Source organism: Humulus lupulus, chromosome 4, assembly GCF_963169125.1.
Source record: "Humulus lupulus chromosome 4, drHumLupu1.1, whole genome shotgun sequence".
In the NCBI taxonomy this organism is placed as follows: domain Eukaryota; kingdom Viridiplantae; phylum Streptophyta; class Magnoliopsida; order Rosales; family Cannabaceae; genus Humulus; species Humulus lupulus.
Window position 1 is genome coordinate 250,930,265 of NC_084796.1, and position 15,365 is coordinate 250,945,629.

Consider the following 15,365-nt stretch of genomic DNA (forward strand, 5'->3'; position numbering starts at 1 on the left):
ATGTCACAACTTGAGGACCAATAATATGATATTGACATCCTATTTAAAAAAAGATGTGAACATTAGAAACAGACGATATATTATTTTAAAAGATTTAACTGATAAAATGGAAAGTGAGAAGAAGTTTTACTTTTCCATTTGATTGAATGATTTAGTTTTACATAACAAAATACATAGCTTGACAAAATGCACAAAAACATATTAACATTTCTAGTCGGCCAACAACTATTTCAACACTCTTCTATCTCTTTCCACTACACCTGTACTTATCTCTATCTATAAATACTACTCTCTCTCCATACCCTTTTTAGATATTATATGTTCGAACCTCTTCTACCACTTTCTCCATACCCTGCCAAACCCAATTCCCTCGTCGTCTCAGGTAAAGCCTAACCCTTTTCTTTGTTTTATTTAATTTTTTATTGAATGATCTTTTGATTTTGTTTACACCACAACCTCAACGATCTGCTGTCTTTGCCTTTTCATGTGTATATATATAAATTGATTTTGCTTATTTTACATGCACTCTGCTTCAATGATATTTTTTTGATCGAGCAAGATCTACTTTCTTAGATCTTTTCTTTTTTTCAATTTTGAAAAAGTAGAACTCCTGCCTAATAACAAAATTATCTCGAAACTAGCTTAGGAATCAGGGGTTCGGATTAGATTCTAATGCAATTGGATCAACTAATGTATGAGTATTGATAATGCAGTTTTAGTTTAGTTTGTTAAGAAAGAAGAAAAAAAAAATGGGTGGTGGAAAAGATAAACATGAGGAGCATGACAAAGGGCTACTTGGGACACTTGGACACATTGTGGGACAGCAAGTAGGAGGACACCATGGACAACATGGTGGATATCCCCAGCCCCAACAGTACCCTCCACCTCCTGGTGCATACCCTCCTCAGCAGGGTTACCCTCCTCAACAACAGGGTTACCCTCCTCAGCAGGGTTACCCTCCTCAACAGGGCTACCCTCCGGCGGGCTATCCATCCGCCGGGGGTGGATACCCGCCGGCTGGTTATCCAGGCTCATCTGATCATCATTCAGGAGGTTTGTTGCAACTCACACTTTGATGTGCATCATCATTATTTGTGGCCTGGCCCGCCTGACTATATATTAGTCATTTTGGTCTAATTACATTTTGTGTTCAGGGCATGGCGGTGGCATGGGATCCATGTTGGGTGGTGGGGGTGCGGCTGCAGCCGCTGCTTATGGTGCTCAGCATCTTAGTCACGGCACGCACGGCACGCACGGCTCTCAGTATCCACAACCATATGGGGGCGCGCATATGATGCATGGCGGCAAGTTTAAGCAGCATGGACATGGTGGCAAGTTCAAGCACGGCAAGCATGGCAAGCACGGTAAGCACGGCAAGCACGGCGGCATGTTCGGTGGTGGAAAGTATAAGTAGTAGTCCATTCTCTGCCTCGCGCCCGCCTATGCCAGGGCTCGGCCATATATATATATATATATATAGTGATATTTTGATGTTTTTAGTTTGGTGATTATGATTTCCCCAGAATAATCTGATACAGACATTCACATTGGCAGTGTTTGAATGTATTTTGTCTTTTGTCTGTTTTGTTTGTTTCATCTTTTATTTTCTAGTTACCGACTTGTTGTTAATTTTAGTATCTGAAGTTATGAAAACTTACACGTAATTTGTCCCAATGAACACTTTGTGAGTATTCCTGTTTTGTACAAATGAACTAAGTAAACGATTATGATGTGATCTGAACATTTGAAATAAGTGAAAAGTGAATATATATATTAAATCTTCTCTTTATTTTTTTTAATTATTAAATATATAATCAAACACATCCTCTTATCTAAATAAATTATATAATTAAAAAACCTTATAAATTATGTACGCCCTGGCTTTCCCACGGGCTGTTTAGCAGGACGATCCTCGGACTAAACATGATTTAGCCCGAGGCTCCCACAGGCCAGAGGCTTTATCTTCAGGACGGGCCCTTTCTAGCTCGAGGGGATGGAGTTTCCTGCTCCCTCTTGTTGTTCCAGGAGCTGGGAACAACATCCGGCGACCACTGACGGATCAGCTCGGGTTATGGATTGTTCCGGCAGCGAGCTTCTCAGGAAGCTCTGACCCTATGGGAAGTCAACACGCAAGATAAACGTGCATAATCCTGCCATCACGTGTCCGATATCCCCCTGACTTATCGGACACGCAGCAGGAACGTGCGTATTCAGACACCCACGGACGGGTTGGGCCGTGCGGCCCATTGTTTCCTTCCATACTGATTAGACCGCACTTGTGTGTCAGGTTTAGGAATTAATCATGAATATCACAGACTTGATATGACAAATGGAAAGGTCACGGGATGACCTCCCTACCAATTTCCAGGTGCCTTCTCCTATAAATATGGAGACCCTGGGAATTGATAAAGGTGGGAAAAAATAGTCTTGTAAGAACTATATATTTGGTAAACCAATTACCCAGAAAAGATCAATAATATTGACTAGTGGAGTAGAAGGATTTTAACCTTCGAACCACTTAAAAACGTGTTTAAGGTCACCTAGTTCTTTTCACAAAGATTTCATATCTGCGGCGGTTCTACTTTTAAGTACTAATCTCTTTCTCTTCTTCTCTTAATTACCTGTTGCCGAAGAACCGCGTCAACAGTTTGGTGCTTTCATTGAGAGCAAGTCCAATTAGTACTACCACAAACATACAACTATGGTGACCACTCGATCCAAACATGGCAACGAGACAGAACAGCATGATGGGCAGGAGGCCCGCCATGTTGCCCTCCCCGAGGAGCAAGTTCCTGAAGTCCAGCAAAGGCCAGGAAAGCAGCCGGCCGGCCAAGACGACACTGGTAGTTCGGCGCCCCGGCCGCCTAATCCGAATCCATGTTATTATACTGCGGTGGAGATGGAGAATGCTCAGCTGAGGAGCCAGCTAGCAGCAGCTGGTCAGCAAATCCAGGATATTCTAAGTCGACTACCCCCTCTCACAACCAACGGTAACGTTGGAGAGAGGCAAGGCGAGGCTCCTAAGTCTCGTCGGAGTAATCGATCCAGGCATAGCCGTTCGGGTAGACTCCCTGCAGCCAACTCCACCCCTTCATCACGCCATCAAGAGGCGAACTTCAGGGAAATGCCTCAGACCGAACCGCAGCAGTACAGCCGTTCGGTTAGGACATCAACCCCTAGCTCTCAGCCTTCCTCGAGGACGCCCAGAAGAGATAGGGGAAATTCCCAAAGGAGGGCCGAGGAGATCCGGAGACGTCAGCCCGTCCCCGAAGAACGTCCAGTTCCTCGTCCAGATCGCCCAGCGCGAAACCATCAAGCTGGCAGGGCCGAGAGGCCCCCACCAAATTTAGTCCGTCCAGACGGCACTAGGATCGCCTCTCCGGTCAGGCATCCTCCTTCTCCCATCAGATATCCGTCTCCTCAGACCGTCCGAGACATCCCGACCTACGGAAATAGTAGGGGAGACCCGCCATCGGCCGGGCCTTCCCGCCGCAGCAGGGCGCCGGGAGGAGGAGCAGGTCGGAGCCGCCAAAGACGCACATCGAGCCTGTCCAGCAGGAGTCACTGGACCGGTAGTGCACGGAGTGATCTTTCGGGAGGGGACCTGCGACAGCGACTAAGTTCAGCACAAAGTCACCATAATTCCCATGGAGGCGACCTTCGAGATCGCCTCAACTCTCACAGAGAGGGTCCAGTTAGGGATGGTAGCCAGGCCCGCTCAGTTGGGGTCCGATCCGAAGTACGTAATGGCGGGAATGCCCCAAATGACCTATCTCCAGATAGGAGGGGCAATAACCCGCCTAATATGTACAACGGGTCCGGAGCTGTTGAACAGCCCCGGAATAACCCAGGATCTCAGGACAAAACCCTAGAGCGCTTAACTCAAATGGAGGAGCTGATGAAGAAGCTCCTGTCGGAGAAAGAAAAAGACGAATATGATTCAGGGGATGAGATGGAGCTCTTCGCCCCCAACATAGCAGCAACGGCATACCCTTCTGGCTTTCGTATGCCTCACTTGTCAAAGTTCAACGGGGATGGAGACCCATCTGACCACTTAGGGATGTTCAACACCCTAATGATGGCTCATAACATCGGGCCAGAGCTTCGTTGCTTGATCTTTCCTTCCACCCTAACTGGACCTGCCAGGCAGTGGTTCAAACAAAGTAAAAGGCAGTCAATCAGCTCCTGGAAGACCTTTTCGGCTGACTTCAAGAGGGCATTCCGCGCCTCTCAGGTCGTCAGGGTCCAGGCCGACTCCCTAGCTAACGTGAGACAGCAACCTGGAGAAACGCTAAAAGCCTACTTGAGCAGATTTGCAAATGTCGCTGCTCGAGCCAGAGACGCCGACGACAGCTCCAAACTCATGGCTATGAGGACCGGGATCCTAGTAGGCGGAGATCTGTGGAAGGATATTCAAAGGAGGGGGGTCAGCTCAGTTAGTGAATTCCTTAACAGAGCCCAAGAATGGATAAACTTGGAGGAAGCTGAAGCTTCAGCCGCGGGGACCAGCCAGGCCCTCGAGAAGCCCGCTGGGGCGGGAACAGAGATCGTAGTAGCGACTCCCGACGTCACGCAGAGCAACCAGCCCGGTGGCGGCAAAAGAAAAGGAAATGGTGAAAACGTCCAGCACGGTCAAAAGAAGAATAAGTCCGTGGATAAATTCAAGCCCGTGTTCACAACGTATACCGAGCTCACCCAAACCAGAGAGAATATTTTCCTGGCCAACGCTACGCGAGTCCCCTGGAAAAGACCGGAGCCAATAAAGCACCCTAAGGGAAAGAGAGACGCTTCCAAATTCTGCCGTTTTCATAACGACGTCGGGCACAATACCGACGACTGCAGGCACCTCAAAGATGAAATCGAGACTCTCATCCGAGCAGGTCCGTTGGCGCAATACTCGCGGAACAAGGTCCCGACAGGTCGACCCGCTCCGGAGATCCCAGCCAGTCAACCTGGACCTCGAGTAGATCAGGACGTCCCTCCCCCCGTGGTCGAGGGAGAGATTTCCACCATCTCTGGAGGGCCACACATGGCTGGCACGAGCAGAGGCGCCCAGAAGAGGTACATAAATGAGTTGAAGGCCCACAATGGAGGGGAGTTCGTCCCGGAACAGCGTCAATCAAAACAACAAAGATTAGAGAAACAACCAGTCACTTTCACGGAGGAGGACGCGGGCCATGTCCAATTCCCTCATAACGATCCCTTGGTCGTAGCAGTCCAGCTCGCCAACCGGAGAGTAAGGAGGGTGTTAGTGGACAATGGGAGCTCGGTGAATCTCCTATTCCGTTCAACCTTAGAAAAAATGGGTCTGACCGTCTCCGAGCTAAAGGCAACCTCGATGATGCTATATGGTTTTTCAGGCGAAGGGTCAGCAGTGATAGGAACGATCGAGCTGGTGATCACCCTAGGCGACGAGTCCCGAACAGTGTCCAAACTGCTCGAATTCGTAGTCATTGACTGCTCCGCTGCCTACAATGCAATTTTGGGCCGACCAACGCTCGTTGCTTTCGAAGCTATCACATCCGTCCGGCACCTCGCCATGAAGTTCCCTACTTCGACAGGGGTCTGCACTATCAAGGGCGATCAGCTCGCTGCCAGGGAATGCTACAGCATTTCCATGAAGGGAAAATCTAAACCCGGGCAGGTGGCGATGGGCATTCAGGATGAAGAGGAATCGCAGGGACCCAAGGCGGCCCCTGAGATTGAAAAACCTCAGGTTTCCGAAGACGAAAAGCTCGCCTTAAGCGAGGACATTGACCCCCGAGTAGGCGAGGACAGGTCCAAGCTCCAAGCTATTGAAGATCTCGAGGAGGTAGGCATCGATGAACAAAATCCTTCACGGACGGTGAAGCTCGGAAAGAACCTCTGCGATAGAAGAAAGGCGGATCTGACTGCGTTTCTGAAAAAGAACCTAGACGTATTCGCATGGTCGCACGAGGACATGATAGGGATCAGTCCGAGCGTAATCATGCACAGGCTCCACCTAGACAAAAGCGTCCCTGCAAAGTCTCAAAAGCAGAGGCGTTTAGGGACAACCCGAGCCGAGGCCCTTGAAGAAGAAGTAGCCCGGCTCAAAAAATGTGGCTTTATCCGCGAAGCCAGATTTCCCATTTGGGTTGCCAATCCCGTGTTAGTTCCAAAGCCCAATGGCAAGTGGCGGACCTGTATCGATTTTTCCGACCTGAATAAAGCCTGCCCCAAGGATTGCTTTCCGTTGCCGAGGATCGATCAACTGGTGGATGCCACGGCGGGGCACGAGCTCATGTCCTTCATGGACGCGTACTCGGGCTACAATCAGATCGCGATGAATCCAGCAGACCAGGATCATACCAGCTTTATGACCCCGACTAATGTCTATTGTTATAAGGTCATGCTGTTCGGTCTTAAGAATGCCGGGGCAACCTACCAAAGGCTGGTAAATAGAATGTTCGCGGATCAGATCGGGAAAAACATGGAAGTGTACGTCGATGATATGCTTGTCAAGTCCAAGACTGCCACCAACCACGTCGCCGACCTGAAAGAATGTTTTAACATACTGCGAGAATATGGCATGAGGCTCAATCCTCAGAAATGTACTTTCGGTGTCGCATCGGGGAAGTTCTTGGGTTTCATAGTCAATACCCGAGGAATCAAGGCAAATCCCGACAAGATCAGGTCACTGCTCGAGCTTCCATCCCCCAGGTCGCGGAAAGATGTCCAAGGCCTCACAGGAAGGGTGGCAGCACTGAACCGGTTCATTTCCAAATCAACCGACAAGTGCTTGCCTTTCTACAACCTGCTCCGCGGAAACAAGAAGTTCGAATGGACAGTAGAATGCGAGGGCGCATTCCTCGACCTAAAAACGCACCTAGCTGAGCCACCTGTGCTATCAAAGCCCAGGGTAGGAGAACCTCTTTTCCTCTACATGGCCGTGACTGAGGACGCAGCTAGTGCCGTTCTGGTGCGAGAAGAGGACCAGGCTCAGAAACCGGTTTATTACATCAGCAAGAGACTCCTCGGAGCTGAGTCAAGGTACCCGTTGATGGAAAAGCTGGCGTTCTGCCTAATCACGGCCTCGCGAAAACTCAGGCCATACTTCCAGTCCCACTCTGTACACGTCATGACCGATCAGCCTCTAAGGCAGGTTTTGCAAAAGCCTGAAGCCTCGGGACGCTTGCTAAAGTGGGCGGTCGAACTCAGTCAGTTCGAGATTTTCTATACTCCCCGAACTACCATAAAAAGTCAAGCCTTGGCCGACTTCGTGGCAGAATGCGCGGGATTCCGTGAGATCCCATCGGAAGATTCACAGCAGCTCACCTCCTCAGGTTCATCGTGGAGGATCTTCGTTGATGGCTCATCTAATGAGAACGGCTCCGGGGCCGGAATCATTATGATATCCCCAGAAGGACATAGATTCCATTCGGCGCTGAGGTTCGGGTTCAAGGCGTCCAACAACGAGGCAGAGTACGAGGCCTTGTTAGCCGGACTTAGAATAGCTAGCGAGCTAAAGGCAAGCTCTGTCCAATGCTTCAGCGACTCCCAGCTCGTGGTGAATCAGGTCTTAGGCGAGTATCAGGCGCGGGGTCCCAAGATGGCCTCTTATTTGGCTAAGGTAAAATCTGAATTGTCTACGTTTGGGCAAGGGTCGATCAAGCAGATACCTCGGGAGCAGAACGCCAATGCAGATGCTCTCGCGCCACCTCGGGGGAGGCAGAAACCCTGGGGTTGGTGCCAATTGAGTTCTTGGACAAACCAAGCATAGACGGAGATCGAGTAGATATTGAGATGATTGACATCAGGCCGACCTGGATGACTCCCATTGTTGAGTACCTCGTCGAGGGCAAGTTACCCGAAGGGCGCAACGACGTACGGCGAGTCCTTTATCAAGCTCCGAGATATACGCTAGTCGAGGGGGTGTTGTACCGACGTGGGCATTCATTACCTCTCCTCCGGTGTGTTCTTCCAAGTGAAGCGAAGGCCATCCTGCAGGAAGTTCATGACGGATTCTGCGGAGATCACACTGGGGGGCAAAGCCTGGCCTTGAAGATCCTTCGGCAGGGTTTTTACTGGCCGACTCTGTCCAAAGACTCGATCTCATATGTAAAAAAGTGCGACAAATGTCAGCGGTTCGCCGCGGTTGCACGAGCACCCCCGACCGAGCTAAAAATGATATCGTCTCCCTGGCCCTTCGCCATTTGGGGCATAGATCTAATAGGCGCCCTGCCCACCGGAAAGGGCGGGGTCCGTTACGCCGTGGTAGCCATTGACTACTTCACAAAGTGGGCCGAAGCAGAGCCGTTGGCGACAATAACATCGAAAAAGGTGCTAGACTTCGTGGTTAAAAGCATCGTTTGTCGATTCGGCCTACCCAAAAAGATCGTTTCCGACAATGGCACTCAATTTGACAGCGACCTGTTCACCGAATTTTGCGAAAAGAACGGAATTGTGAAAAGTTTCTCATCCGTGGCCTATCCCCAGGCGAACGGCCAGGTCGAAGCTGTCAATAAAACTCTGAAGGCAAGCCTCAAGAAGAGGTTAGATGAGGCAAAGGGGATCTGGCCAGAACAGCTCCCCCAAGTTCTGTGGGCCTATAGGACCTCACATCGGACTCCCACGGGTCACACTCCTTTCTCCCTAACCTTTGGAAGTGAAGCGGTCCTCCCCGTGGAGGTGAAGGTCCTGTCGCACAGGGTCCGGTCCTACGAACAAGACAAGAACCACGAGCTCCTATGCCACTCCTTAGACTTGATGGATGAGAGGCGAGAGGATTCACAACTCCAGCTCGCCCATTATCAACAGAAAATCACTTGCTACTTCAACACTAAGGTCAAAAGACGTGCCTTTAGCGTCGGCGATTTGGTCTTGAGGAGAGTTTTCCTGGCCGGGAAAGATCCCAAAGATGGGGTTTTGGGACCAAGCTGGGAAGGACCATACCAGGTCATCGAAGTCATCAAAGAAGGGACGTATAAATTAGCTCGACTTGGTGGAGGGGCGGTCCCGCGGACTTGGAATGCAATCCACCTAAAGAAATATTATCAATAAACATTTGTAAGACCTAGAAGGTCACCCTCCATGTATAAATAAAAATCAAATGTTTCTCGTTATTTGCAAGGGTAATTTTAAAGTAACAACGAAAGGCCCTTTCCCAGTTACTTGGGGGGCATATGGTACCTGGATATATCCAGGTCTCCTTAATGACTTAGGTGTTAATTTTTATCTACGGATAAGAGTCATCACAAACCAAGTCCTATCCTGGTCTTAACCGGGTCATCAAACTTAGAAGTTAACAAAAATTTGTTGACCGTGGTTCTTCTTTAAAGAGCCCGAGATACGGATAAAAGTTAACGCGATCTAAGTTTTTTTTCGAAATAAGTTCCTGGTCTTAACCGGGTCATAAAACTTAGAAGTTAACAAAAATTTGTTGACCGTGGTTCTTCTTTAAAGAGCCCGGGATACGGATAAAAGTTAACGCGATCTAAGTTTTTTCGAAATAAGTTCCTGGTCTTAACCGGGTCATAAAACTTAGAAGTTAACAAAAATTTGTTGACCGTGGTTCTTCTTTAAAGAGCCCGGGATACGGATAAAAGTTAACGCGATCTAAGTTTTTTCGAAATAAGTTCCTGGTCTTAACCGGGTCATAAAACTTAGAAGTTAGCTAAAATTTGTTGACCGTGGTTCTTCTTTAAAGAGCCCGGGATACGGATAAAAGTTAACGCGATCTAAGTTTTTTCAAAATAAGTTCCTGGTCTTAACCAGGTCATAAAACTTAGAAGTTAGCTAAAATTTGTTGACCGTGGTTCTTCTTTAAAGAGCCCGGGATACGGATAAAAGTTAACGCGATCTAAGTTTTTTCAAAATAAGTTCCTGGTCTTAACCAGGTCGGAAAACTTAGAAGTTAGCTAAAATTTGTTGAACGCGGATCTTCTTTAGAGAGCCCGGGACACAAATAATGTTAACTTGAACTAAGTCATAAAAATAAAAAGATAAATTGTGACCAAATGCATACAAGTATATATATAAAACTGGCTGAGCAAGATGTCTCGAGGCGGAAACGCCCCACACAAAAAGAGAATTACAATAAAAAAAAAAATGCTCAAAGTGCGTAAACGAGGAGCATCCTAAGCCCCATCAGCTGGCCCTTTGGAGGTCGCGGTCTCGCCCTGTTCCGCCGCGGCAGAAGCCTCTCCAGTCTCCGAAGGAGGAGCCTCCTTATTCAGGCGGGCTTGAAGCCGCGGCAACAGGAATGCCCAGAGGTCCGGCGGCATGAAGGAGAAGTCCGCGTCCGGATTGTGGGACCAGCAGTGATAGAATAGGTCCTGTAAGGACTGCTCCGACACGACCCGCTCGTCTTTCAGGGCGGCCTGGGAGGTCTGGACTTCGGCCTTCGCCACCTCAAGGTCTGCCCGCGATGCGGCCAGGGAGTTTTTAAGCTCTAGGTTCTCGGAGCGAAGCTTCTCTAGCTCGGATGCGGCCAGGGAGCGTTTAAGCTCTTGGTTCTCCGAGCGGACCTTCTCTAGCTCGGCTTTGGAGGCCGCCAGGGCGTCTCTCGCCTCCTGAGACTCCTGGAGGGCAGTCTGGCGATCTGCTTCCAAACCCTCGAGCTGGGCCTTGGTCCTAACGATGCCTCTATAGGCGGCAGCCATGCCCTGCAAGAAAAGAATGATAAATTAGCAAACTGGAAGGAGAAAGGCGGCGTGTGAGTGTCAAAGCCTTAGAAGAAGGGGGCACTTTACCGTTAAAGTCATGTCCATAGCAGATTCTATAACTCGGACCGGGCTCGTTGTTTCGATGGCCCGGAGCTCCTTCTCCCTGATATTGTAATAATGGCTGACGGCGTAGCTGGCCGACTCGTACACCGTACCCCGGTATGCTTCGGGCATCTTCTCCAGAGCCCGGGGGTCGACCGGGATACGCACGTCCGGGGCTGCCGCGGCCAGATTCCCGACCTCTATTACCCCGTCCTGGGCGGCCAGTGGAGATCGTTGGGGTGGCGGATGCATGAGTCCTGTCCTGGCGACAGGGAGGTTCGCCCCCGCGACCTGGGATGGCGGGTCTCTCTCCTTCTCCGTAGCTGGGGATTTGGTGGAGACCCCGGTCGAGCTCTTGGACTCGCGAAGCCTCTTTAACCTCGGCCCCGTTGGGGGATTCCCACCGAACACAACGCCCCGCAGACTATTCCCGGGCTGAGACATCTCTTCTGCCAAAGAGCAAAAAACACGGTTATCAGCAATCATACAGAAATAAAGGCAATAAGAAAGCAAATACTAAGGGAGCCCTACCCCCTGAGCTGGAAGAGCCTAGGACGATTATCTCACGAACTGGCGAAGGTTCTAGGTCCGGTTCTGAATCGGGGCTGGACTCTTCTACGTACTGCCTAATCCCCGGAGCATAGACGCCCCTCTGGAGCGCAGGCCACGTGCGTAAATTGGTCCCGTACTCCTCAAAAATGGCCGACCTAAAGGCTAGGATATTATCTACTACTACGGTACCCTTGGGCCGACTCTCTTGGTTGTCCAGCACGAGCTGGTCAACGCAGTGGAGCAGAAGCGTGTCCAGGTTCGGATTCCTTGGGTGACGATGGACGAGCTGCCTAGGGTTGAACCTAACCCGCCGGGGGTCTGCAGTGGCCCTATCTACGTTCTTAAATAAGTAAGAGTTACCTTGACCGGAAGGACCCGCGGCTGCTCCGGATTGGGCCCTCTCCTCGCTCATCCCCTGGGCGACCTCCAAGCTCCTCTTCCTGTTCCTCACCAGAGGAACTTCCTCACCTTCTTCCTCGCCTTCGTCATCTGCGACCTCCTCCGCGACGATCGGCCTGTTGTCGCGGGCTGGGGGAGGACTCCGGGGCCTTTTCAAATTCAAAGTCTGATTTGGGAAAATCAGCTTGCAGAATACCATCGCCTCGTCCGTCACGAGCACGCGGTAGTCTTTCTCACTGGGGGGCAGGTTCGCCAGTGTATCGTATTGACCCCCGAGGGTCACGGACTTTTCGGTCCTCGAGTAGATGGCTGCAAGGTTGGTTGAAATCAGAATTGGAATAAGGGACGAGCTAAAATAAGATAACCGTTAAAAGGCGAGCTAAATGGAGGATCACTTACGAGGGCGGTTGAAATAATGATGATCGCAGTTTCGGAACCCAGTAGACATAAAAAACTGGTCTTTGAAGTCGTTTGGATGGCTCGGCAGCTCGATCACTGCTGCTGTGTTAGGGAAGCGGGTTAAGTAATAGAACCCGTCGCCTCGCCCCCGCTAGTCCGGGCTGGCTTTGAGGCAGAAGAAATATAGGATATCAGCAGGAGTGGGGACCTCCCACTCATGCTTTTGGAACAAATACCTCAGTCCCGCCAGCAGACGGTAGGAATTGGGGGGGAGCTGAAATGGGGCCAACCCCACATAGTTCAGAAAATCAGCAAAATACTGATCCAGGGGGAGGAAGGCCCCTGCCTTGAAGTGTTCCCCGCTCCAGGCCGCGAACGACTCGTCGAGCGGCGTGCAGCTCCTCTCCCCATCCGCAGCAGGTCGGGCGATCACGGAGGTCTTCCCCAGAGGAATGTTGTGGTTAAGGAAGATTTTGGTGATCTTTGCCTGGCTGGTTATCTTCGAGACGATTCTCTCCGCCTCGAAAAACGCGTCAGGAGCCACCTCGGCCTGCTTCTCCACCGCCGGCCCAAAGTGAGGAATTGGCGAGCTGGTCACCACCGCCTTTCCTTTATCCTTCTGGGAGGCCGAACTTCCCACATTCTTCTGTGGCAGATTTCTCTTTGGAGCCATCTGGTCGCCTATCGAACAAAAGTAAACACTTTAGAAAAGGCGACCCAAGCAGGAGAGTGAAGCAAGTATTAAGTACACGAGCTGGGGTAAGCCCAGCCCGTGGAGAGTGGTGCCACGCGTTCCAAGGAACACGCGCCTATGCCCTCAACAGATCCCAGATTACTCGGAATTCGTGTGTCAGATGGCTCAGAGTAAAAAAATTGCCTTGGGGGGAAAGTTTCAACAGGCAAGGCGTGGCAAAACCGCTTTTAAGGCGTATTCCCTAAGCTACCCAGTTTTTTGCACCCAAAGTTCCTAAGGATCCTACCCAGAAATTGTTCCTAAGAGAGAATCATGGAACCCATGTTCTAAGGCGATGTCCCATGGCAAGTGTGCCCTAATCTAAGAAGGGCCATCACCCTCCATATCCGCGCGACCCAGAAAACCTCTGCATGTGGCTACAGTAAAAAATTTTACCTAGGCTACAGTGGCATGCTTTCAAAAATAAACAGGGACAGAAGACTTACAGTATAGGGTTGGATGGTGAGCGAGGTTGCTGCACTGGTAGGAGCTTCGTTGGCACAGTAGTCTCCAAGGCCTTGAAGGAACTCGCACGCTTAAGCTTCGTGAACGGAGAAGATGAGAGCAATGGAAATGAGGGTTTTGTTCTTCGGAAGGTCAGAGAGAAAAGAAGGAAATTTGAGAGGTTCTGAATGGTAAGGTGGCCCGTGCGTGGGATGACCACCCCCTTTTTATACAAGGGAGGATCACGTGTAAAAGGCTCCTGGGAGACCCTCCACTCGAAATGTGAAACGACGGCTGGACAGTAGGCTAGGCCATTTAATGCGGTTCTCGTAGAGTGTACCGTCGCCACCCACGGCGTTCCACGTATCAGACGCATGCGAAAAGCATGGAATGCGAAGGGTTGTGGGAGAAGTCTAAAAGCTCCTACTGTGGTCTCTCATATCTGACGTCATGGACCACGAGCAGGAGCTTGGGGGGCAGATGTACGCCCTGGCTTTCCCACGGGCTGTTTAGCAGGACGATCCTCGGACTAAACATGATTTAGCCCGAGGCTCCCACAGGCCAGAGGCTTTATCTTCAGGACGGGCCCTTTCTAGCTCGAGGGGATGGAGTTTCCTGCTCCCTCTTGTTGTTCCAGGAGCTGGGAACAACATCCGGCGACCACTGACGGATCAGCTCGGGTTATGGATTGTTCCGGCAGCGAGCTTCTCAGGAAGCTCTGACCCTATGGGAAGTCAACACGCAAGATAAACGTGCATAATTCTGCCATCACGTGTCCGATATCCCCCTGACTTATCGGACACGCAGCAGGAACGTGCGTATTCAGACACCCACGGACGGGTTGGGCCGTGCGGCCCATTGTTTCCTTCCATACTGATTAGACCGCACTTGTGTGTCAGGTTTAGGAATTAATCATGAATATCACAGACTTGATATGACAAATGGAAAGGTCACGAGATGACCTCCCTACCAATTTCCAGGTGCCTTCTCCTATAAATATGGAGACCCTGGGAATTGATAAAGGTGGGAAAAAATAGTCTTGTAAGAACTATATATTTGGTAAACCAATTACCCAGAAAAGATCAATAATATTGACTAGTGGAGTAGAAGGATTTTAACCTTCGAACCACTTAAAAACGTGTTTAAGGTCACCTAGTTCTTTTCACAAAGATTTCATATCTGCGGCGGTTCTACTTTTAAGTACTAATCTCTTTCTCTTCTTCTCTTAATTACCTGTTGCCGAAGAACCGCGTCAACAAATTAAATCAAGCTTTAGAGGGTATAATTGATTTTAAAAATTCCAATAATATTCTGTTATTTCTAAATTAACCACAGTAACTTTTTTGTTTAAATTTTGTTGATAGGATATTTTATGTTTGTTTTTCTAAAATAAGAGGGACAAGATGAGTATTTTACCTAAGCTCTACTGAAGTATTCCAATCTTGTCTCCTAGTCATTATAAAAGATAAATTTTTCACATAATTTTTTGTTTTTTGCAGCAAAACATTATTATTATTTTAAATAGATATTAATTAAATTAGAAATTATGAAATTAAATATCTAAATATCTAAAGTAAGGGAGATTCATCTCATCTCATCTCTTGAGAACTTTCTTAAGATGATTTTACTCTCTTGAGTGATAAGGATTTGTTAGTCAGATATAAACTCCTCATATCCTATTATTATGATAAAATAAATTATGTGTAAATATGTTTTTTTCTGAAAAAAAAAATGGAGATTTCACTTAAAAGCATTAATCATATAAACCAATACAATTAACAGAGCAAAATGCACGTTGAAATCATTGAATAGCAACCTAATATCAGTGAGTATATCATCCCTAAAAAATAATAGTTTTTTTAACTTGTTCAAAAGAATATTTTGAAAAATAAAATAATAACAACTTCTATTTATAACAAAATATTTCAAATTATATTTTAAAATAAAAATAATGGGAGCACATTAATAGCATAGTATTGTGATAGATAATATTTTGAGATATTCTATGGTGGTGGCGTGGTGAGTGCGTGGGGGCGTGTGTGAAAAGAAAGAATAGTACTTGGGCTTGGGCTTGGGCTTGGGCTTGGGCTTGGGCCCGTATCAACGAGGCC

The 15,365-nt window shown here is 48.8% G+C and overlaps 1 protein-coding gene across 1 annotated transcript; it reads left to right on the forward strand.

The window, feature by feature from the left end:
* Positions 1-2: 2 nt before the first annotated feature.
* Positions 3-1,674, forward strand: LOC133831771 (glycine-rich protein A3-like). Its single transcript, XM_062262181.1, has 3 exons — positions 3-382; positions 714-1,053; positions 1,155-1,674. The coding sequence occupies exons 2-3, from the start codon at positions 750-752 to the stop codon at positions 1,412-1,414; spliced, it is 564 nt and encodes a 187-aa protein (XP_062118165.1). The 5' UTR covers positions 3-382; positions 714-749; the 3' UTR covers positions 1,415-1,674.
* The last annotated feature ends 13,691 nt before the right edge of the window (positions 1,675-15,365 follow it).